At 42.9% G+C, this 24,003-nt stretch overlaps 1 protein-coding gene across 1 annotated transcript; it reads left to right on the top strand.

Moving 5' to 3' along the window:
* Positions 1 to 23,405, top strand: LOC310957588 (kinesin-1 heavy chain). The gene is made up of 26 exons (XM_083928215.1): positions 1 to 322; positions 6,596 to 6,683; positions 6,818 to 6,891; positions 6,978 to 7,082; positions 7,761 to 7,809; positions 8,472 to 8,527; positions 8,620 to 8,707; positions 8,810 to 8,934; positions 9,082 to 9,186; positions 10,804 to 10,949; positions 11,211 to 11,359; positions 12,631 to 12,818; positions 13,765 to 13,833; positions 14,822 to 15,028; positions 15,385 to 15,528; positions 16,082 to 16,270; positions 16,387 to 16,504; positions 17,000 to 17,055; positions 17,285 to 17,394; positions 17,592 to 17,693; positions 17,938 to 17,998; positions 18,392 to 18,463; positions 18,660 to 18,764; positions 18,977 to 19,193; positions 19,393 to 19,546; positions 20,526 to 23,405. Exons 1-26 carry the CDS (start codon positions 197 to 199, stop codon positions 20,527 to 20,529), a joined length of 2,907 nt encoding a protein of 968 aa, XP_083784341.1. The 5' UTR covers positions 1 to 196; the 3' UTR covers positions 20,530 to 23,405.
* Positions 23,406 to 24,003: the final 598 nt, after the last annotated feature.

Here is a 24,003-nt window from a genome sequence, read left to right as displayed (position 1 = left end):
TTCCTAACAGGAGGGGGGAAGTGACTGAGAGGACAACAAGGATTTCTTATTGAATGCCCGACAGATTATCGCCCTTTCCAAGAACCTGAGATTGGGACAGAGGGGCTCGGCCTCCCTTTTCGCCCCCACGGCCGCCCCTAGGATCCAGGATATACGTTAATTCTACTGGTGAATTTCCATTCGTAAACCGTGGAAGATGGCCGACCCGGCGGAGTGCACCATCAAAGTGATGTGCCGTTTTAGGCCCCTGAACAGCTCCGAGGTGACCAGGGGCGACAGATACATCCCCAAGTTTCAGGGGGAAGAAAACGTTATCATCGCGGTGAGTTGTTTCGTTGTGAAGGGCTCTAGCTAACGTTGACAGAGCCCTCTGGCACAGTCAGCAGTACGCCATTTTTGATTGTCTTGTAGCTACGGTGGTTAGCACCTTTAGCTTGTTAGCTAACGTTAGCCGGGGCTGACCTGCTCACCATTGCGTTGTGTCGCCGGCCCTCAGAAGACAACTTCTGGCGCCGCCAAAACACTTCGTTTACATTTAACTTGTGACTTATTCGGTCTCCCGTACATGGATAGTCGACAGCTGCACTCAGTTTAACATTGCAACGGGCCGGTCTGGTTGCTGTTGGCGTTAAATGTCACTTTTCGCAGTTGCCCTGTCATGGCTAGTGAGCTGTCATTCAACAAAGCCACAAACTCTTTGGCGGACACAGGTTCAAATGTCCCTAACGTTAGTCCACAAACCCTGCGCTTTAATCACTGCACTATTGTCCCGACATTAACTCACAAGTAGCCCTACATCTGTAACGATAAAGCCATTAATTATGAACGGTTAACGTCAGCATAAAGCGTAAGCCAGCTTTGATTTAGTAGTGGCTAACAGACTGTTGGCTAGCAGGCTAGGCCAGCTGGTAGTTGACAGATTAGCCGGCCTCGGCTAGTTGGCTAGTTTTAATACTGTTGCTTAATTAAAGCTATCATTAGTTAGCTGACCAGCTGGCTACATAACCTCTTTTTTATACCACGTTGAAATAACCTGTTATTGAATATAAAACTCAATTAAAAAAAAGCTTCCATTAAGGATTAGGAGTCACAGACAATGGTAAAGTCAAAATAATGTAATATGCAGTGGAAATGTCAAATTGTATGCATGCTGTTGACCTTCAGTGACTGGACATTGGACAGTTAACCTAATAGGCTCTTCTACAGATTAAAAAGAGCTTTTATTCTTCTAATTAGAAAGTTCATAATGGGAACACCAAAGTTTGTTGTCTTTGGTTTAATTAGCATCCAGTGATACGGATCCGGTGCTTGATAAGGATAATGGCATGGGCACAATTTGCACTCTGTCAAAAGAAGGAAATGCCTTTACTAATGGCTTGCGACGACTCTATGTTACCTCCACTTTCTGAACAAACCAAGAACTTGCCCTGAGATCAGTTTGAAAATGACACATGCTTGATGCTCACTGCACGTACTGTTTACACAACTTGTGTTCATAACATTGCGTTCCTCTGTGCTGTATCTGTATGGCAGGGTTTAGAAATCATGCACAGAAGGGGAAAAAAGGCTGGTCCTTCCACAGGCTTTATGACTGTAGTAATTATCAAGCACAACAACAGTACAAAAGCCAGGCTGACATCTCAAGTTTGTACTTGAACTTTAGTTTGTACTTGTACTTTAAAAATGCAAAAGCCTATGGCGTATCACTTGAAAAAAGAAAATCATGGTTAAACATTAGGTTTCCTTAGCGGCATATAATCATTCTCTTTGTGGACTTTGTGTCTTTGCTTACCTATGGTTTAAAGACGTTTACAAGGCAATAGAAACTGATCTGGAATTGCATTTGCAATGTTGCAGGTTTCGGCTGAGTGGATCTGAATTACATCCTCTACAAATTTAGGTGGTGAACTTAGAATACAACACGACTATTCATTTTCTGTCCTGCAAAACAGAGAAGACTGTTGTAGCTGTGGTGACTTCTTGAATGGTTCTGCTGACACTGACTTAAGGCCTTTCACTAACAGCAAGCATACTGTCTGTGCCCCTTCGGCATGATGTGGCCCAGCCCAGTTCAGAGTGCCAGTCATAGTGCCAAAATACCAGTGAACATTGTGAAGGACACGAGTGTTGCAGGGTACAGCCTCGTAGCCTGCCTCTGCCTGTGCATCTGCTTTGAAAAGTACAACACTTACAGTGCCCGTAAGCAGCAGCATAGGTCTCCTGGGTAATCCCCCTATGTTTTCTCTCCTGGTAACCAGCTGTTCGACCAATCAGAGTAGGCAGTTGGTCGGGCGCTGGGCAATCTCTCCTGGTGAGGAGGGTAATTGTTATGGTGGTGTACTTTGTTTTGCAGATGCTCTCATCCACGGTGACTGACTCACTTTGCCCATATTTGTATCCATTTTGAAACAATCTAGGGTGTGGACTGTATTAGGGCTGAGGCCTCAACAGCGGAGCTCTAGCAATGGTGAAGCTGACCGCTCTGCATGTTGTAAAGATATACAAGCAGCTTCACCATTGCAGGCGTGCTACTTGCACGTAGCATTTAGATATCCAACATCAGACACTGTTATCATACAGCATATTCCTGCAGTAAGCCTTTACTCAGCCGTGGCATATTTAAGTCGTGCCAGTCTTGCCGGAAAGGGGGGTAGACTAAGTTTTTTTAGATGAGATGGTATGGGTGTCTTAACTAGCTTGGTTGGCTTGCCAGCATAGTGCAAGTGTGCGGAAGGTGAACTATTCATGCATCCATTACTTCTGTGTCAGTTTTGCACATGAAAGATCAGGTCATTCCCCCATGCTTTGCTGTCACTTCTCCTATTGGCATACAGCAGCCTGGAATGCCACGCAAGAACACGACTCAGCGACTTTTAGTGTAATGGTGGTTGTTGCGTGAGAGGTTAAAGGAGAGAAAAGACATTAGCAAGATAAGTAAAAGTGCTTCTAACAAATTTGTACAAGTATGTAAATAATACATAAGCAAGTGACACCAGTTTTTGACTTGCCCGCTGTGTACCAGGAACCAGAATATGATTTTTAAAAGTCTGACCTGTCGATTCAGTTTTCTCTCCTTTTAAAAACTATAATTGACAGCTTATACCAGGGGTCACCAACAGGAGAACCGCGGTTTGGGTCCGGACCCAATAGCTGTCCAATCTGGACAGAGTCCAAAAACGGATAAATGACTGATAATTATTAGACTTGACAGAGCGTTCCTTTTTTAACGGCACAGCTTTTCTAGCGTTCACGGCACCGGTGAATCACCTTACGTGATGTGCTATTAGCCAATCAAATGGGGAGCCCATAGCTGTAGCTTCCTGGTGCTAACGACGACGGCACGCTGCTGGAGACAGTTTCAGTTTAGCGGATTAAAACTTTAATTTAAAACCAGAAACTCCTCAGAAATGTGAACTTTTCACGACACAATGCTTATGGAGGCACTACCGCTTAAAGTTGTCACCCAACGTTCCACATAGCAGCCAATCCCAAGGACGAGTCGAGGCAACAAAGCTAGCCTATTACTGCACAGTAGGGCGAAAGTAGGTTGAACACGGGTGGGAAAAAAATCATGAGTGGGCCAGAAGAGGGAGAAAGTCGGAGAGAAGTGAGTGAGATAAGTGAGGGAAGAATGATATAGCACTGTGTTAGTTAAAGCTTTATTCTCTCGCTGAACAAGAGAAAGTGGCGGGGTGGGATTCAAGAGGGAGAGAAAAGGTGTTGAAGCAGTCCAGTTGTTAAGATGTGTTTTAGCTTATTTTAAATTGGGTGGAGACTGTTCAGATGTGAAATAGAGTTTGCAAATTGAAGAAAAAGGGAGACTGAAGCTACACTTTAATTTTTGTAGCACAAGACGCTGAAGTTTTTGCTAGTCACTTTTTGTAAATTAAGTCGCGAGTGGTTCTGAAAAGTGACTAAATCTATCGAGAAAGTCACCAATTCGGTGTGTGCGTGCGTGCGTGCGTGCGTGCGTCTGTCTGTCTGTCTGTCTGTCTGTCTGTCTGTCTGTCTGTCTGTCTGTCTGTCTGTCTGTCTGTCTGTCTGTCTGTCTGTCTGTCTGTCTGTCTGTCTGTCTGTCTGTCTGTCTGTCTGTCTGTCCGTCCGTCCGTCCGTCCGTCCGCTCGCTCGCTCGCTCGCTGGCTGTGGCAATAGTCAGTTACTGTCTGTGCCACTGCGCACTTGACGTAAACCATGGTATGGTGCATGCGTGTAAATTTGCCCAGCATGGAATTAGCTATATCTGAGCAACACGATCCACTTAATTTTCACACAATAAGAATCATGTGGGTGCTTCAGAAAGCCTTTTACTGACGTGTGTTACTGTCTCCTCTGAGTGGCTTTGCCGGGGCAAGTATCATAACAAAGCCATCGGGAAGCAGTAACATGACAGTACTTATAAATACTTTAACAATGCTTTTCGCTGTAATTACATTCTCAGCAAGTACTCCTATTAGACAGAAGTGTAGGTAAAGAGGCCAGTAGCGGCAGTAACAATGAGGACATTAAACTCTGTGTGTGCCATTGTATGCTGACAGCGTCTGGCAGGCCTGATAGTGGCTCGCTGCCCTTGTTCTGGGCAGGGTTAATTGCCAGGATGTGGCTAGCTGGACTGAATTATCAACATCTTAAGATGATGCTGCTCTGTGTTGCGCCGAGCTGTGCTTCAGATGTGACCGCCTGTCAGGGGGGATTATGAGGGCAAATTGAGGACATTTCAGCTGTAGTAGTCGTTGACTAATTCTATTACTGGAAAAGGTGCTAGAATTTAGCAGGAAGAGACATATTTGTGGTTTCACCTTGACTTCTGAATGTGTTTACATGTACCACTAGTCCTAAACGAGGAAGCCCCATCAGTGGCGTCTCCACGGTGACACCAGCTGCTTGTCAACATCTCCGCCTTCTCTTGCTCCTTTCAGGTGTTGACACTAGATCAGTAATAACTAATTTACTGCCCCTAAGGACTGTATGTTTTGCAGCCTGGAGTATCACATGCAATTACACTTTTTTGTGGTTTAATACACCACAGCTAAGAACCCCACCCATCAGGCTGGAGATGAGATGAGTCAACTGGGACTTCAAACCTCTGAAGACGGCGTGCCATCTCAGTTGAACCTCAGAATTGCTTGTAGCATCATTTTTTTTACCCTGTGGTTGCCTTCTTAAATCCAGCTATTGATTTCTATCTCACTGGAATTGTGCTTTTAAGTTTTGATTTAGCTCAAAGGATATCACATCAGCTACACTCATGCTTGTTTGAAGTAGACTGGCTCTTTAGTAGGTGGTAAAAGTAAAAGAGTTTAGTTCATTATAAATGCTGTGCAGAGATTGTAGAGAGAGGAGTTCAATTGGGATGGGATCAGTTGTGTCAGGACGGCTAACTTTCAGAGGTTAACTAGAATGTAGCTGAAAAGGTCGAGAAGAACATCAAATTGTGACAGCTGGTCGCATTGTTGCACCCATCCCTTAGATCTACATATTTCCTGTCACCTTTCTATTGTCACTATTAAATAAAAGCAAACATGTCTGAAAAAAACCTGTGTCCATTAGAGAAATCGGTGCAATTAGCAGTAGGGATAGGCACGAGTAGATACTTCCAAGACCGAGGGATCGCATCAATTCCTCAAAGGCCAATCGAGTACTTGTTTTTCTAAATCTACTTTTAAAACGCATCTTCCTGCAGAAATAATGATGCACACCAATACAGCCTACCCAACACTTAATGCTTATTCTCAACCAAAGCAGTCACAGTTACCCTTTAAGGATTTATTTTTCACAACCGCAACGTCAAAACATCGTTTCCTTACAAAAACGTAATTGAATTTGCGTTTTCATTCTGTTAATGATCAGTCCTGCTGTGGAGAACAGGCGCTCTGCCGACACAGAGGAGGCAGGAATCAGCAGGTGCTGCTTTGCCAGAACGCTCAGTTTTTTGTACTGGGTCCTGTTGGACATCCATCACTCCAGTTTTCTGAAGATGAATGCATGCCTCACTGAAACAAGCTTCTAGCTCATTGACATCCCTGTTTTTCGAAGTAGTTCTCCCCGAAGAGGGTGTACAGTGCCTCTGTGCTTGCGACGTTGTGGCTCCAAACGTCACTGCTTTCCCCCTCCATGTCATCTGGGCCTTGCACAGTAACCAGTAAGCGCTGGTTCCAAAAATCAAAGGTGTTTGTGCGTTCTCGCACACATACAACGCGCAAAACAGTGCCGTTGTTTACTTATCAAGTTCATTTGATGATTCATGAGGACTACCCGAGGAATCGATCACTCACAGCCATCTCTAATTAGCAGTGAAATGTGTAAAGGGTCAGTTGGGAATGGACTGCATGCATACGCCTTTCTTTCCTTGAAGTTTGAGTTGTTATGTAGGCTATCTTTTTCTTTTTTTTGTCCACGTCAGCCCTGGCATCTTAGATGCTTGGTGTCGAACTATTGTTGAATTGCTGTCGTGTTGGTTGATGTATTAGTTAGTGAAAGAAACTAGCACAAACAGAACATGTCACCTATTGTAATTTTGAATGATGTTTCACGATAATGTGTTTTGTTTTGTTACAAGAGCAGTTACTCACTCACTCACTCTTTCTCTTTCTTCCAGGGCAAACCTTACATGTTTGACAGAGTGTTTCAGTCAAACACAACACAGGAACAAGTGTACAATGCCTGCGCCCAGAAGATTGTAAAAGGTTAGATCTCATTTTGGTTTTAATCAGTAGGTTTACAAACTAAACTTATTATTTAGAGGCGTGTGCGCAACACTAGCCCAGCCTATTTTTAATCTTGTCTTCTGTGTGGTGTGTGTGTGTGGTGTGTGTTGTAGATGTTCTGGAGGGATACAATGGAACAATTTTTGCATACGGGCAAACATCATCCGGCAAAACGCACACCATGGAGGTAAGGATGACCTATTTTCCCAATACTTGTTTTTGAGTAGAAGTCTTCACATCATTACATTACATTTGTTTGCTCTCTGTTTGCAGGGGAATCTCCATGACACAGATGCAATGGGCATCATCCCCAGGATAGTTCAAGATATCTTCAACTACATCTATTCCATGGATGAAAACTTGGAGTTTCATATCAAAGTAAGTAGTGAGAAGGGGCAAGCTTTGGAGCTTTCCCTCCACACGCTGAGAAGCAGGGTGCTTTGGTGGTTGGAGAGACACTGCCCTCTAAATTGAAAGTGACATTTTTAATCCCTGCTTTCAAATTCCAGCTTCAGGTAATGTGCTCCTGTCCAACACTATTTCAGACTCTGGGTTCTAGCAACAGGCTACGTACGTCCCGATTGTTATAACTAAGCATTTTTCTGCAGACAATTTAAGCGATGTGTAACATGCCACTCGCTGCTGCTGTGTCATATTTCCTGGCTGTCTCTCCAGTATGTTTGTTGATTGCAACTTGTGCATTTTCAGTTGGGCATAAGAGAAATATTGAATTGTATGAATTTAAGTGGTGAGACATTCACTTGATTCAGTTTTATTAAGAGTTTTTTTGCTCTCAGACAATGCCAATGTAACTCCTGTTGATTTGTGAAAATATCAAAACAAAACAGTAGCAACCATTCTCCAAACACATATCTACATTATCATACAACTCTCAGTTTTCCCTTATATTTGTCTTCTGTGTATTTTTTAATGCCTGTATATATCTGTGCTCTCGATTTCCCATCTGCAGTAAACAAGACAGTCCCCTGTGTGTGTTTCTCCGCTCTCATCCCTGAGCTGGATTGCCAAATAATGCTATTCTTTCTCTCTTCACAGGTTTCATATTTTGAAATTTACTTAGACAAGATCCGGGACCTTTTGGATGGTAAGTTGCCGCGATGGTGTAGTGAGCACTGTACCTCTCATCTCTCTTAGTTGTACCACACAGCGGTTAGAGGCGTGACAGGACAAGCTGCTTAAAGCCTGTGGGGCGTTAGCTGTAAACATAAAATATGTAAATATACACAACTCTACATAACAAGTCTCCAAGACAAGTGTTTGACATTGATCACCAACAACCAAATGTTTCATCTGTTACGATATACTTTAAGGTTCTCATATAACCTGATTATTATGCTGTTATTTTTGCAATTTGCTCAAGTCCAAAAGGAAATTTGTTAAAGATTTCTGAAGATAAATCTGCACAATACTTGTTCCGATCTATTTCCAGGTATATATAAACCTGCTAAGTGGATGTTTTCTAGGTAATACACTGTTAACTGGCGATGGGGAAACATTAAATAGGAAGTTTACAGATGGCAGCCATTCATTTCTAAGAACATTTGAGATATGATGACCAGAGAACATCAATGCGAGCAGTGGGACTGGAAGCAAAGGCTTTGTTAAGCACACACAGACTCTAGCTTCATATCTATATAAATGTTTACATTTAAGACGTTAAGTGCAGTGAAAATTAAACTGTACACACAGTATACCATTTTTTTTTTGTGCCAATTTCCCTGACACCTTTTTTCCTCTTATCTTCAGTGTCCAAGACCAATCTGTCAGTGCACGAAGACAAAAACAGAGTACCATATGTCAAGGTGAGACCTAACCTCCTGTCACGTCAAAGTAGTGGTAAAACTTTTTTTGTGACGGCCAGTAATCCGACCTCGTGTTCTGCTTTTCTTTAAAGGGCTGCACTGAGAGATTTGTCTGCAGCCCAGACGAGGTCATGGATACAATCGATGAGGGCAAATCAAACAGACACGTAGCAGTTACAAGTAAGATACCATCTTAGTCGCCGTCACAAATTTTGACTGTAGTGTTTGTATTTTTGAGGCTGATTACTGGTTTTAACCACAAGGGTATCTTTTCTCCTTTAGACATGAACGAGCACAGCTCCAGGAGTCACAGCATCTTCCTGATTAACGTCAAACAGGAGAACACTCAGACGGAGCAGAAGCTCAGCGGCAAACTTTACCTGGTGGATCTGGCTGGAAGTGAAAAGGTTAGTGGGAGATTCCTTTGATTCATTATTTTGTGTATTGTCTACTTTTGTTTGACCCATTTTCCCTGTATTGTCTTCTCGGGCTGGATTCAGATGAGACTCTTAAACACTGAGCTTTGTTGAGGTTATTGTTGTTGAAATTTTCAGGTCAGTAAAACGGGAGCAGAGGGAGCTGTGCTGGATGAAGCCAAAAACATCAACAAGTCTCTGTCGTCCTTGGGAAACGTCATCTCGGCTCTGGCTGAAGGAACGGTTAGTAACTCTCTTTGGGGTTGCTTCTTAAATCTGCGTAAATCTGTTGGCGCATTAAGGCAGACCACTTTCTAGCATACATTGTGGTGCTGTTCTGTGGGCTTTGGTTGTTTCATTTGTACTGTAAGTAAAAGGGAATTCTATCACATGTTCCCTAATTGAAGTTACGTTGACACTGTCAACTGCCCAAATAGTTTTTTTTATCGCAGCAACGTTAGATCTGTTATAACCTCAGGGGATGATTCCTTCCCAAATGTTTTAATAGCCCTTTTAAATGACAGACATTACGGTTAATGTAGCAGACAGAAGGGGAGTGTACTGTTTACCAGCTGCACAGCCCAGAGCAGGTGTGCATCTGGAAGATCTGCATCTTTATCTTACTGTGAACGCACCATTTTCAACAGATACAGGTTCTTTGTGTTGCAGAAATAACTTGAACAGATAAAAATGTACCTTCAAGCAATGTGTTGCTTTAGCTGTTTCATAGTGATTTCACACTTTTCACTTAAATCAATAATCGGTTTGTTCTCAGGCCCCTTTGCTCTGTAAACAACCTGGGGCGGACAGCCTCTGATATGTTTGTGATGGTCTGAAACAAATGAGTTATTGTGCAGAGATGTCTCACTCCGACTGCATTGTGGTGTCGCAATAATTATAGCAGACGGCTGCAGTTTAGCTGTTTGTAGCAATACTAATAATATATTAAGTTATTATGTAACAGCCATCTAGTTTGACAAAAGTCCCAAGAACTGTAACTGAAGCCTTTACATCCTGGCGGCTCTGTGCTTGTGAAATCACAGGCCTCTTCTTCAGTTTCAGGACTGCAGGAGAAGCATTTATAAGTTGGTATTACCCTAACAAAGATAATACTCTCCTTTTCGTATTTCTTTCCTCGGCCCATCTCTGAGTCTGTCATGTAGGGTTTTGTTATCCAATAATCCCTAATCAAGTCGGTCTGCCACTCAGATATACAGTGGAGATCAAAATTAGAGAACAAATCAGATATACTTGATTTATTCTGAAATACCATTATTTTTCAGAATTTGATAGAATAGCATGTTTTTTTAAAGACAGCGAGCAAAGTTAGAGAACAGTAACCATTGTGTCAAAACAATAGATTTAAACCCCATAGAGAATCTCTGGAAAACCCATAATGACAAAGTAAAGTCTAAGAAACCCACTACAGTTAGTGAACTGTGGAAGAGACTGAGTCAGAATGGACCAAGATCAAAACAGAGCAGTGTGAGAAACTAGTGATGTCCTGTGGGTGCAGATGTGCTGAAGTCATTCAAAGTTGAGGCCTCTACACTTCCTGTTCACTTTTGAATCTTATAGCCCAAAGAAAACATTGTTGAAATCTTCTCTTCTTACACACAATAAAGGTTTTTTTTGAAGTGCCTTGGTTATTTAAAAAAAAAAAACATGCAAGTAGATTTTGGTGTCCAGCGTAGATGGAGCTCAATGATATCTTGCTCAAAAGGTGCTTTGTCATTTATTTTGTTAACCTATTTACTGATATCCTTTCTTCACAGATTTTTCTCAGTTTTTATTCACCACATTAAGTTAATTTGTCTTCTCCTCATTAAATGTTCCCGTATACGTTTCTGTTTATACCAGGCCTACATCCCCTACCGAGACAGCAAGATGACCCGTATCCTACAGGACTCTCTGGGTGGTAACTGTCGAACCACCATTGTCATCTGCTGCTCGCCTTCCTCCTATAACGAGGCCGAAACCAAATCCACCCTCATGTTCGGACAAAGGTTGGTAGGAGCTCTTCGTAGATTCTTCGTTTGTAATGATGCGTAATATAAACATAATTCATATTTTAATGGAGAAGTCCACGTGTAGGCGTAGTAAAGTTATGGAATACCATATATGCATTCATGATCGTCACTGTTGGTCCAGTGATGGTTCAAGTGCGGTTGCTGGTACGTTTAGGAAGCATTCTTGAAGTAATCATGGTTCATAAAGTGTCGTTTCAGTTACTTTAAAAAAAATACTGTTTTTTTTTACACAACCAGAGCAAAGACCATCAAGAACACTGTCACGGTGAACGTGGAGCTGACGGCAGAGCAGTGGAAGCAGAAATATGAGAGGGAGAAGGAGAAGAATAAGACTCTGAGGAACACCGTCACCTGGTTGGAGAATGAGCTCAACCGCTGGAGGAATGGTGAGGAAGTTTACTTACATCTTATTTTGCTGTTTCATCTTCTACAAGACAAGAAAGTTAAAAAAAGGAACCTTTTCCGACTTGGTCCAGAGATGTCTCCAAAATTTGTAGGAGTAGCAGCAAAAAAACAACTTCGGAAACGATTCAAAATGATGGAAAATGTATGTAGATGCGAGTGGCCATGCTTCCGTGGATAGATTCGTCTGGACCCACACATAGTCTGGCTCACCGGATGCACACCACTGCCATCTCCACTATCTGTTTTGCAAGGGCACCCTCTGCTTTGCTCCGTCCAAGACGATAGTGATTGCTTTAAAGATCTTGAAACAAGCCAGAGTGGTTTTTTCCCCTTATCTCAAAATGATAAGTGGTGTAGCCAGACCACACTCCAGCAGTGACACAGCTCTGTGGACATGGGTGCAAGAGCTCCATGTACAGCCCTATTTAGGCCAAAAGTGAATTGCTTGTTTCATCATAGTCTGTTTATTTTTACCACTAATGCCGTTTGCTTCAAATTATGTGCCATTATATTTGTTGCAACGCAGCTTGTGAGTGAGTGGTCAGCATGGATGTATCCATGGTGGTTCCGTATCAGTTGACTCCAATGTTATTAAATGGATAGTAAGAGATGGATACCGAATCCTGGTATGAAACAGGCCTCAGTGATAAATTATGAAAAACCATAAAGTGAAGATAAGCTCCAACGTAACAATGCAGAATCTCCTCGGCTCTCTCTTGGCCGAGCTCCTCTGACTATGCTTGTTAGGTACTGTAGGTGCAATAAATACTTTATCATTACACTTGTTCAACAGTGAAGAAAAGCCGTATTTCAATCTCTTCTGTCTGTAGTCTGTCATCCCCAACTGCTGTTTTACACACAGCGTGCTAAACCGGACAATAGCAAATTGTTAGATTGTTTTTGCTGAGGCAATCTAGCCTCTCCTCTCTAAACCAGCGGTACCCAGTGCCACACCTGCATATGGCTTATTATTATGCACGTCATTGGTGTCATCAGAACATGAGGTGATAGTGGGGTGATACTGACTGTTTTTCCAACTCGTCAAATTCTGGCGCTTTGTCACGGCACTCGCATGACCGTCTATCAAAACAAACGACAAAGAGTCAGATTACAAGACACCCAAAGGGATAGTGACTTCACTCTCTGCTCATAACACCATTACTCCACTATATCGGATATCTGTTAACTGCTATATTATTGTTCTGAATGTCGAGTACTGCTTCTTAAAGGTGTGTTTTTGCTCCCACCTCAGGTGAAAGTGTGCCCGTGGAGGAACAGTTTGACAAAGAGAAGGCCAAGGAGGAGGTGCTGGCCCTTGATAACATAATCAACGAAAAGCAGGCCTCCACGCCCAACGTGCCGGGTGTTCGCCTCACCGACGTGGAGAAGGACAAGTGTGAGGCTGAGCTGGCCAAGCTTTACAAACAGCTGGATGATAAGGTGAGGGAGAGGACAGGATGATTGTAACAGGTGCATGAAAGTGGGTTTTATAGAGTTATGTATACAGGTTTTAAACACAACTTACCCATTGCAACAAGAATAAGTCGGAATGGATTTCATCATAAAATGTAACACCTTAAAACGGGATGCAAGTTATCTGGAGGGAGACTTATCGAATCTGTAGCAAAAAATGAAAACGAAGAATGACATGCCCAGGTAACTAAAGAGTAATTTGCAAGATTGAGTCCTTCAGACATCCCTCTGCCTCAGGCCTCATCGATTCCATCCAATTTATCTTGAAGTTATAATATGTGTAGTATATTAGTGGTGGTCGAGCAAGCTAGAGAGCTGATGAAGAGAGAGAGCGGCATTAGAATGAACAAAGCAGTGAATCAGTGAATAAAATGTTAGTTTCTTATTGTTTCATCATGGTTACAGTCTAAAGCATAAAGGATTTTGTGTGAATGCGAAGCTTCATCCTGCCGTGCACGTGCGTGTGTGTGTGGAGACAAGCACATAAAGACACAGAGCAATGTAACGACCCGTCATTGATGCATTAATGCTACTTTAGTCTGAAGACAGAGGCCGCTTTGACTTCTCCCAGTTTTAGTTAGTGGATGTCTTGTGAAATCCAATTTTTGATTTTCTTTAAGAGACTATCACATTTGATTTTTATGTTTAAAAGAAACCCCAGGATTTTCATGCAGGATATTTTGAAAAAGACACCTGCTCATTATGGCATTAATACACTATATTGTTTAATTAGACAAACTAAGCAAATTAATCCTCATCCTCGTTTGTTTATCAGGGATTTATCATTCACTATATATATATATATATATATTTTTTTAACAACTTCAAATATTTGAAATTAAAAAAGTCTTCAGTAACGCCTGTGGTGCCTGGTGTGATTGCTAATGTCGCTTTGTGTCTCTGCACTTTACAGGACGAGGAGATCAACCAGCAGAGTCAACTGGCCGAGAAACTGAAGCAGCAGATGCTGGACCAGGATGAGGTGAGTACTGGACGTCCGACAGGTTTCTGGAAGGCACAAGTGCAGAGTGAACTCTTGTTCTTTGTAGCTTCAGAGGTATGAGGTAACACATGATGACGCTATCACAGCTGGCAGCTTGTATTTGTATTAACGGTGGGGCATGACTAAAAAAATTAAAGAAAAGTGGAAACCTTACATTGCAAAAATATTTAGAATAATGTCCTTGGCATAAAATAAATGCTTTTTCTCCATGTTTTCAAAAACATAGAAACAAAAATGATCCATCAACTATTGACCCTCCTTGCATAATAGCTTCAGGTATTGAATGAAGGGATATTTCCCAGGGTGCTTAAATAGAGAAAGCTGTTTTACTGCATTGCATAAGAAAATTGAGTTTTCATACTAAATAAGTGATAACATTACTACAGCAATTCAAGACTGTACTAAAGTCCATGTTTCTCTGACCTCAATCAATTTTAAATCACACAAAAGTGAGAAAGGACAGGGTTTGTATGGGGGCTTGAAATCCTTGAATTTTAAGGTTGTTTTCAAGTTTGGAAAAGTGCTTAAGTTTTGGATGAAGTACTTAAAAATGCTTGAAATTGTTTCCGCATTTCTTTCACAACAAAAAGCCATAGAATAGAAATTAAATTTAATTTCCCAGCCTTCTGGTGTTACGAAACACTATTTTAGGGGTTTATAGCATAATATCATGTCATTAAAAAGTAAAGAAGCATTTTCAATACGTATGTATTCGTAGAAATATGGAATTAACCACAGCTGTGAGGTGCTGGAACAGCTTGAAAATGGACCTTGAAAGTGCTTTAATTTGACTTTGGAAAAGTTGTACGAACCCTGAAAGGAGGAAAGCTTGTGTGTTTGACAACAGTTCAAATAAAAAAGCAAATTGCTTACTCCTCCACAATGCAACAAACACTGAGTAATTCCTGCTGCCGTAATGCATCTTAAAATAAGTAACAACATTATGTTTCTCTCCCCTCGCTTGCAGCTTCTAGCCTCCTCACGCCGCGATCACGAGAACCTCCAGGCAGAGCTGAACCGCCTGCAGGCGGAGAACGAGGCCTCCAAAGATGAGGTGAAGGAGGTGCTGCAGGCTCTGGAGGAGCTGGCCGTCAACTATGACCAGAAGAGCCAGGAGGTGGAGGATAAGACCAAGGAGTTTGAGGCCATCAGCGAGGAGCTTAGTCAGAAATCGGTGAGCTGGGGACAGAAAAGTTTCCCAAAGTTGCTTTGATGCCTTTTTGCCTTTTATTTGGCCTTCATTTTGGCTTTGTTAATATGCAACACACAGACAATGTGTTGTCATCAGAGTTTCTGTGTTGGTGGATTTGATAGCTAGTCCGGCCGTGCATGCATTTGAGTGCCTCGTGCGTCGGTAGCAGACGCTGAGGGCTGTGACAAAACGTCTATTCGGCGAATTAAGGAACGGTCTGTGCACAATACAAACAATACAAGGGGCAAAAGGTAGAATCTGCCCACAGTGGTGTTGTTTTTCTTTCTTTTCTCATTTGAAAACAATGGACAAAGACTGAATGCTCTCTCTCCCTGCAGTCCATCCTGTCGTCTCTGGACTCTGAGCTCCAGAAGTTGAAGGAGATGTCCAACCACCAGAAGAAGAGGGTGACCGAGATGATGTCTTCGCTGCTCAAAGACCTAGCCGAGATCGGCATCGCAGTCGGCAGCAATGACATCAAGGTACTGGCATGCCTTGTGCATGGTTACCATAGCAACATTATGGCTTCAGTAGCAACACCAGTTTCTGGGAATCTTGAGATGGAAGAAACCGTAGTAAAGCAATTTTTACCTTTCTGGCCTTTTTTTCACTTTTGTAATCTTAAAATGCTCTCTATACGCGTATGGCACACTACAATGTAATCCAAAAAAAAGGGATCCACCAGGTGTTGAAACCCATCAATATTCAGTTCTTATATATATTTCTGACAAAAGTCCGACCCATCATTTTATTTGGTCTGAATAAAATGATCTGCTGAGCTTCCTGCCTGTCATCGTCGTAGCGTCCCTTCCAGTAGCCTGCCGCTGTCACTGCGTGTCAGAGGTCAGGCAGGGGGAAGAGGGTGGGACTTTGGAGGGTGGTGGAGTTGATCATGTTCAAATTTTTACTTAGTGCTGTGCAACATGTTAGAAAGGTTAGAAAAGTCACTAACCGTAGAAAATCTAGTACATTATCAGTTCAACTATTCTGATGATGTGGCTGTGCCTCTTCAACTTTCCACTTCTGCCTTTCCAGCAACATGAGGGCAGTGGCCTGATAGATGAGGAGTTCACAGTGGCCCGTCTCTACATCAGTAAGATGAAGTCAGAAGTGAAGACCATGGTGAAACGCTGCAAGCAGCTGGAGGGCACCCAGTCGGAGAGCAACAAGAAGATGGACGAGAACGAGAAAGAGCTGGCCGCCTGCCAGCTGCGCATCTCACAGGTTCGTGGAAACAATGCTATGGACTGAAAACGTACATAAAAAAAGAATAATGTCATCTCTGTATGCCCATTATACATGTATTTATAAAACCTCTGTATTATTTCTTCTGTCTCCAGCATGAGGCTAAGATCAAGTCCCTGACTGAGTACCTGCACAACGTGGAGCAGAAGAAGAGGCAGCTGGAGGAGAACGTGGACTCTCTCAATGAGGAGTTAGTCAAGATCAGCGCTCAGGGTATGTCACTCTTACAGGACAGGGTAAGAGATATAGCACCAGCACTCTTAAAGTCTAATAGAGACAATTAATCCTACTGGGAATATAACTTAAATAATCCCCCAGGAACCTAAACATAGTCATCCAACTCAAAAGGTTTGGCTTTCAAGAGCTGGTTACTTGGTATGAAATGCACTTTTTAGTTCCAGTTATTGATTTCTGATGAAGTGCAACCAGAGTGTATAGTGTTTACACCATGGCAGATCAGAACAGGTGCTCAAAAGTGTGCACAGGACGAAAGCTTTAGCAGGCTGTCTATGAAAGGCTAAATTAGTTGCTTTCAGTCTATTTTTTATTTCTCAATCAAATGGTTTGACAGGGATCAGAATCAGGATTTTATTTATAACCAAAATCAATGAGCAAAATTAAAATCTAATTTTCAAATTTGAATGGCTCAGTGAATTCTGACATCACTTTACTCCCATCTTAAAGTAACGTATCCTGTTTGTTTTACAGAAAAGGTCCACGCTATGGAGAAAGAGAATGAGATCCAGACTGCCAACGAAGTCAAGGTATGTTCCTCGGGCCCCGTAAACAGTGGTCATTAGTGAAAACTACAATTGTGCAGAAAAAAGAATTGAAACGGCATCCTAAATGGAGGAGCTGAGCTTAAATTCAGCACAAGGATAACTAATGTTAAATACTAAATGTTGGCCGTTTTAACTTTTAACAGAATGTTGTTGTTTGGTTGCTTCCGTCAAATATGAAGTATGCAAATGTTGTGTGTTCGTGTGTGTTCAGGAAGCGGTGGATAAGCAGATCCACTCCCACCGTGAAGCTCATCAGAAGCAGATCAGCAGCCTGAGAGACGAGCTGGACAACAAGGAGAAACTCATCACTGACCTGCAGGAGTAAGAAATGTTCAAATAACCAGACACAATTACATTTTACATTCAGAACGTTTGGGAAGAAATGGAAGATGCTGACATTTGTAGCAAAGCGAAAGATAATGTTTCCTCTTGAAATAGAAGAATATGTGCCGTTTACACAGATGTACGGATTCAGTCGGTCAGTTCATGTAAACGTGACGCTGCGTTGTCTCTTCCAGTCTGAACCAGAAGATCATACTGGAGCAGGAGAGGCTCAGAGTGGAGCATGAGAAACTGAAATCCACTGACCAGGAGAAGAGCCGCAAGCTGCACGAGCTGACGTACGTTTCACACACACACGCACGCACGCACACGCACACGCACACACACGCACGCACGCACACACACGCACACACACACACACACACACACGCACAGTGGTCACGGTTTTCATTCTGTTGACTCAATATGTTTCAGTGTAATGGCCTGATAGCGTAAGTGTGCTGCCATGTTCTTACCAGCATTATGACATGTGCATTTCTTCAGATGGTAACTATTGTTGTTGTTGTTGTTGTTGTTGTTCAGTGTGATGCAGGACAGAAGGGAGCAGGCCAGACAGGACCTGAAGGGTCTGGAGGAGACAGTGGTGAGTTCATCCAAGTGAACTGATGATAACAAAAATCACTCTTTGTGTGTCTTTGTCATGTCAGATAGTGGGCTTTACAGCTCTTTTTCAAGCAGAATTGATAGTATTGTTGAATTTACTACAATACCAATAATGTCCACAGCAGGTCTTCCATAAAGTTTTGTTTTCCTTTTTTTTCACACTAGTATTTACAGTTGATTTAATATGATTAGGAAGGATGATGAGGTTTTAACAACGTAGGGACATCTGTGCACATTTGCTGTTGCAGTGTGTTTCTTGGGTGGAAATCATCCATCTATCTACATCTCCTAGCTTGAATTGTTGACTATGACACTGACTGTCTGTTTCCAGTGACCTCAATCAAGTTGTTTTGTTGTCTTTCTTCCATTCAAGGCCAAGGAGCTGCAGACCCTGCATAATTTGAGGAAGCTCTTTGTCCAGGATTTGGCAACCCGAGTGAAAAAGGTGATAATGATTGTTCATTGCCTGGCTGTCAAGAAATTGCAATAAGGGGAATTTGTTTTCAAAGAACCGTACATAATTGATATCAAAATGACACAGCAGCTGTTCCACAAACGGCATCAATGTAAGGATGATGTGATGTGATCATAAGTCCCCCTGTGTATTAAGTTTTAATGCTTGTGTACTGTTGGTTGTGCAGAGCGCTGAGATGGACTCAGACGACACAGGTGGGAGCGCAGCACAGAAGCAGAAAATCTCCTTTCTTGAGAACAATCTTGAGCAGCTCACCAAGGTTCACAAACAGGTAGGACTTTAATATCAGTCCCAGCAAAATTCAAAGATCTACCTTTGCAGATGTCCCATTCTTCTTTCTTATTACCTGCCTTTATTTCAGTTCATTCTACCATCTTCTCCTATCTTCATCATCTCTGCTCAATCATGCTTCCCCAACCGGTAGATCGATGTTGAAAGGTACATTAAAGACATGATTTAACCCGATTCAAATTTGCCCCACAGCTGGTTCGTGACAATGCAGACCTGCGCTGTGAACTTCCTAAACTGGAAAAACGTCTTCGTGCTACAGCTGAGCGGGTCAAGGCCCTTGAGTCTGCTCTGAAGGAGGCCAAGGAGAACGCTGCACGCGACCGCAAGCGCTACCAGCAGGAGGTGGACCGCATCAAGGAGGCCGTCAGAGCCAAGAACATGGCCAGGAGGGGACATTCAGCCCAGATCGGTAAGTCAGAATGAATGAGCTGGGGAAACACGTGTCTGTGGCTGGAGGAAAGTCCTGCTACATATCCTCCAGATCATTTACGTTTTAATTTGAGTTTTGTCTGAAATGAAATTCACATTTTTTTGATAACGCAAACACCATGTATGCGAGGCTGACACGGCCAGTCCTCAATCTCCTCTTTCTCCCCCCCCACCCCCAGCCAAGCCTATCCGGCCCGGGCAGCAGCCGGTGGCGTCTCCCACCCACCCCAACATCAACCGCAGCGGAGGAGGCTTCTACCAGAACAGCCAGACGGTGTCCATCAGGGGAGGGAGCGGCGGCAGCGGCGGTGGCGTCACCAAGCCTGACAAGATGTAAGAATAACGCGGCTCTTACCTTTCAGAGAGCTAACGAGACAATTTGTCATTTCAGAGATGCCGGAACTAATTAAAGAAACATTAAAATGACCAAAAGAACCAAGACACCGCATCTAAAAGCATTCAATAGTCAAGACCTCTGAATGACCTATTGATGAATTCCTGTCATTAGTGTCCCCACTTCTATTCTGGACCGGGGCCTTTTACGTGTCATCCCACCCCCTTTATTTCCCTCCATGTTTCCTGTCCTCATCTCCACTTCTATCTACAAAGCTGTAAAATCTCTCTGAAGATAAAATCACGGCACCTAAAGCGGCCCTCGATTTAAGTTACACTTTTTTTTGGTGTTCCAAAATCTGATGTAAGAATAGCGTCCACCAATCTGAAGTGACTCAGGCAGAAGTTAGTGTTTTAAAGTTTTTATTCATGTTAGGTTCGGTCAAACTTATTCATGTTTTCTCATTTAATTCTAATGATACAGACGACGGAGACATGTTCGCTAATGTAACGTTAACTTGTTAACTTAGCATTAGACGGGTCGACTGCCCCATACAGCCACTGTAGCTAACATTCTGTGGCCTGGAGTAACCCGGCGCTGTTATCCGTGGTTTTTGAGCATGTTGAATGTCGCTGTGATGTTATTACGTTACAGTACACGTTAGCTCGGTGGCTGCAGGAGCCACTCGTCACGGTAGCACATCGTAGGTAGATACAGTTACTATAGAAAAAATAGAAGCTAGCACAAATGGAGTTATCAAATACTCATGCCCGCCCCTAGTCGTCACATGAACATTTATATCCAATATTAGCAGCACCCGTATTTCTTTAATCAGTTTGGAATCCAGTTGTTGGTGTACACATGGTACTATTCCGATTCACTAAAGTCCAATTAGTCTTGATACAACTCGTCAGCAGCATGATGGATGGTAGTGTGTGACATCCACTAACCGCATCCTTTCATTGTGTTTCTGTGCAGCTGAAGAGCAGCGGGACAGAAGGACGACACCACTGAAGAAGCCAATATCCCCCCCCCCCCCGGCCCACCCCGACAACCTGTCATTCCATAACAGCCAACGGGGCTCCTCGTAGCTGCTTCGGAGCCACGAAGGAGTTCCTGAATTATAAATATATAAATATAAATATTCCTGGCCTGTACAGCTCCAGCCCCCCGCACCTCCACCCTCTCCCCCACTCCCTCCCCCCACCCCAATTCTCACCATGACTTATCTCTTTTTCTCGTTCTGGATATAATAAAAAAAAAGACAAATTTAGAATTACAAAAGGCAAAATAATATTCCTATCCACCCAACCAAAAGCAGTCTCGGACGCAGTCTCGGGCGCAGCCTCGGCGAGCGAGACCCGGCAAACACCGTCAAATGTGTAGCTCGGGTTTCATTTTTTGTTTTGCACAGTCTTTCGTCATCCGTCATCGTCGTCGTGCGAGTAGTTTTGCACTGTGCCGTGCTGAATGTAAGGGCAGCGAGATCCGCAAAAAGACAAATGAAAAACAACCTAAAACACACAAAAAAAGGCCCTACCACGAGAAATAGCTTAACCCTCTAGGCTAACCTCTGTACATTTCACCATTACTATTATCGGTTGTTAACCGCACTTTTCTCTGAATAGATTTTACATGCTACTTTAAGGGAAAGAAAAAAAACAAAAACAAACAAAAAAACTGCGTGGTTTTGAATTGACTAGATGGCGTCGAGCACTACTGTTCTGTCCGGTCTTGTACAGATGTGAAATTGGCACTACTGCACACGTTTCCCTGGAGAGAGGGAGCGAGAGAGAGAGAGCCGTATGGGATCAGCAGGGGAACGGCTCAAAAGAAGGATAAAAAATAAATAAATAAAAAGCCACGACGTGCGTACTGTAGATTTATTTAACTAAATACCTGTGGAGGCCAATTGTTTTTATCTTTAAGTTAAAAATCAAACCTATACTCGTCATTGGTGACTTCATGAGAAGGATGTAAAGAATGTCGACGCGAGGAAAGAAGAGAATGATCCGGTAAACGCAACAAAACTTCCACCTCTTTAGCACAGCGTATGCTAAGTAGCTACATGTCCCCTGCTTCACTCGGTGGTTAATGATGCTGCGTTAATGAGCGCTATTTATATCTCTCTGCGCGATGGAGCGCGTAGTCTGCAGGCATACGGGCCGAGGTAGCGCACGCACTCCTTGTCCTGTCCTAGCTGGGTCGCTGTCACTCACTCACCTCCGGGATCTCTTCTTGTTTTTTTTTTAGTCGTAACTGTTTAATCCCCGCCGCATCGTTTCTTTTCAAGGGTGCCTCGCCTCTGATTCTGTTTTTCTTTAGTCGTCCATGCGTACCCTTTTTTTTGTTGTTGTTGTTTCTCATAGATTTAGCACCTGTAACTGTACACGCCCCTTTTGGTTGTAAATTTGCAGGAAAAACTGCTGGGTTTTACGTTCTGTGTCTCTTCCATTCTTCCATAGATTGCGTAGACGCGCGGGGAGCGGCGGGCGGGGGTCGTCAGTCGACGGGTCGGACCCTTGCTGCTGATCAGCCAGTCAGGAGAGCAGGGTCTAAAATTGCAGCAACAATCTTCCGTCGTTATCTGTAGGAGGGGGTTTATTTAACTAAATCTAGTCAGCGGTGTAGGATTTATCTGTGTTTTTATCGTCTTTGTTGTGTTTTTATTTCCCACCACAGCTCGTTCTCGTTTTTTTTTGTTGTTGTTTTTTAACCCCGTTTGAAGCCCCACTGCATCGGCTGAGAGCTTGTTGTGATTGTAACCCCGGCGTGAGAACACTAAACATCTTGTGCAAGTGCAATATACTGTAAAATACACTGTATATCAGTCGACTGGCAGGTGTGATCAGGGTGTGCTCGCAGCAGTAATCCTGCCACAGAGTCAAAAGTCATACTCCTCTTTCTTCTTTCTAGCTTCTGTTCTGGTTCTCCGTGATTTGCTCTTCTAATCGAGGCCTTCTGGACCATATTCTAGTATAAGAGTATCTACTACTGTACCAGACAGTAAACTCCCTGTAGATGAGTGGACGGCGATGCTTTACTATCCAGTGCAGTAGTAGGCATTGCCATTAGAATACAAACAAAAGCTTTTTTAGGAACGCAGATTAAAGAAAACGTCGGCTGCGGACGACAGTTTTGCTCTGAAACCAACGGAAACAAATCTAGTTTGAAAAAAGGGGGTATGTGATTTTGGCTTTCTCACTTTAAGATGTCATACTAAAAAAACACGTCATCTCGTAACGGGAAAGTTGGATTCATTAGCACTTCTTCACAATACCTGCACTCAGAAAAAAACACTCCGTATGTGGCTGTTTTTGGACTGGAGGAAAGTTTCCAAAGCCCTGTAAATGGAACCGTTTGTCGACAGCAAATCATTTTAAGGAGTAATAATTGCTTTCTACAAGCTGCAGGGAGGAGTAGCCCCCCCGTATCTACGACAGGACAGTGTTTGGTGTCTATCGAGGCGGTTGATTCCCTCTGTGATCTTCTAGATTAGTTAAGACTTTGCATGGACCTCAAAATGTTTATCCTTTGACCTTCCACCAAAACTGGATATGAAATGGGGAAAAAAACCCCAGCAAAGAATATTTGAGGTATTTTACCTAAATTGGATTTTTCGCGTTCATTCTAAATTAAAAAACAAACGAAGTGTAGCCACTTTTTTTATTACTGTGTAATAGTTGGTCAATTTTTAACGGACAGTTTTGAGGATCCATCAGTAGACATGGTACTGGATCATTCCTGGAGAACCGGGGCACAAAATGGCAGGGCTCTGATAAGGACAGAGACGGGAAGTTCATGAGATCACAGTTTTGGATTGATTGCATGATGTAAATGTATGTGTGATTAAATAATTATGAGAAAACACTCGCATCTCTATTTCCATTTGTTGTGTTCATTCAAGACTTCCTCGTTGTTCGCAGACAGCCGTGTGTTGTTGCTGTAGTGGCATCACACTGTCAGTGGATACTCTGAAATCTGATGTTGTAGCAAGGTGATTGTAGTTGTGTACATTTTGTCTGGCACTATGTTTTACAGGGTTTAGCTTAGGCCCCCTAGTTACAATTAAATGAAACTCAATATTAAGGACGATGCTGTGCTACCTTGGCAACAGTGTTGGGGCTGGCACTTCCTGTGTAGACCGTGAACTCCATAAATAAAATGGTTTCCCCAGTTTGGTGCGGAACAACTTAACTGGCCTGCACCCAGACCTCAACTCTATCCAACACACCATCCAAGTCCAAACATGGATTAATGCTCAAATATTTGTAATTAATGTTGGTTAGTGCCAGTAAGGTGTAAGTACAGTAGAGACGGAGAACCACGGGTGGATGTTTCCCCGTTTGACCTCACCACTCCATCACTCACACAGCGCAAAAGGCTGAAATGAACATTGATTTCACCTTTATTACCTGGCAGTGGCTTTCTCATGAGCCCACACATGTCCACTACC

Source organism: Echiichthys vipera (assembly GCF_963691815.1).
Source record: "Echiichthys vipera genome assembly, chromosome: 15".
Classification (NCBI taxonomy): domain Eukaryota; kingdom Metazoa; phylum Chordata; class Actinopteri; order Perciformes; family Trachinidae; genus Echiichthys; species Echiichthys vipera.
This window is presented reverse-complemented; position numbering and strand designations above follow the sequence as displayed.

Excerpts from the sequence above, each read along its gene's own strand:
- LOC310957588 (XM_083928215.1), top strand. The coding sequence starts at position 197 with ATGGCCGACCCGGCGGAGTGCACCATCAAAGTGATGTGCCGTTTTAGG. Across the intron at positions 9,187-10,803 it reads CGGCTCTGGCTGAAGGAACG|GCCTACATCCCCTACCGAGA; the intron begins GTTAGTAACTCT and ends TGTTTATACCAG. Across the intron at positions 18,765-18,976 it reads TCACCAAGGTTCACAAACAG|CTGGTTCGTGACAATGCAGA; the intron begins GTAGGACTTTAA and ends TTTGCCCCACAG.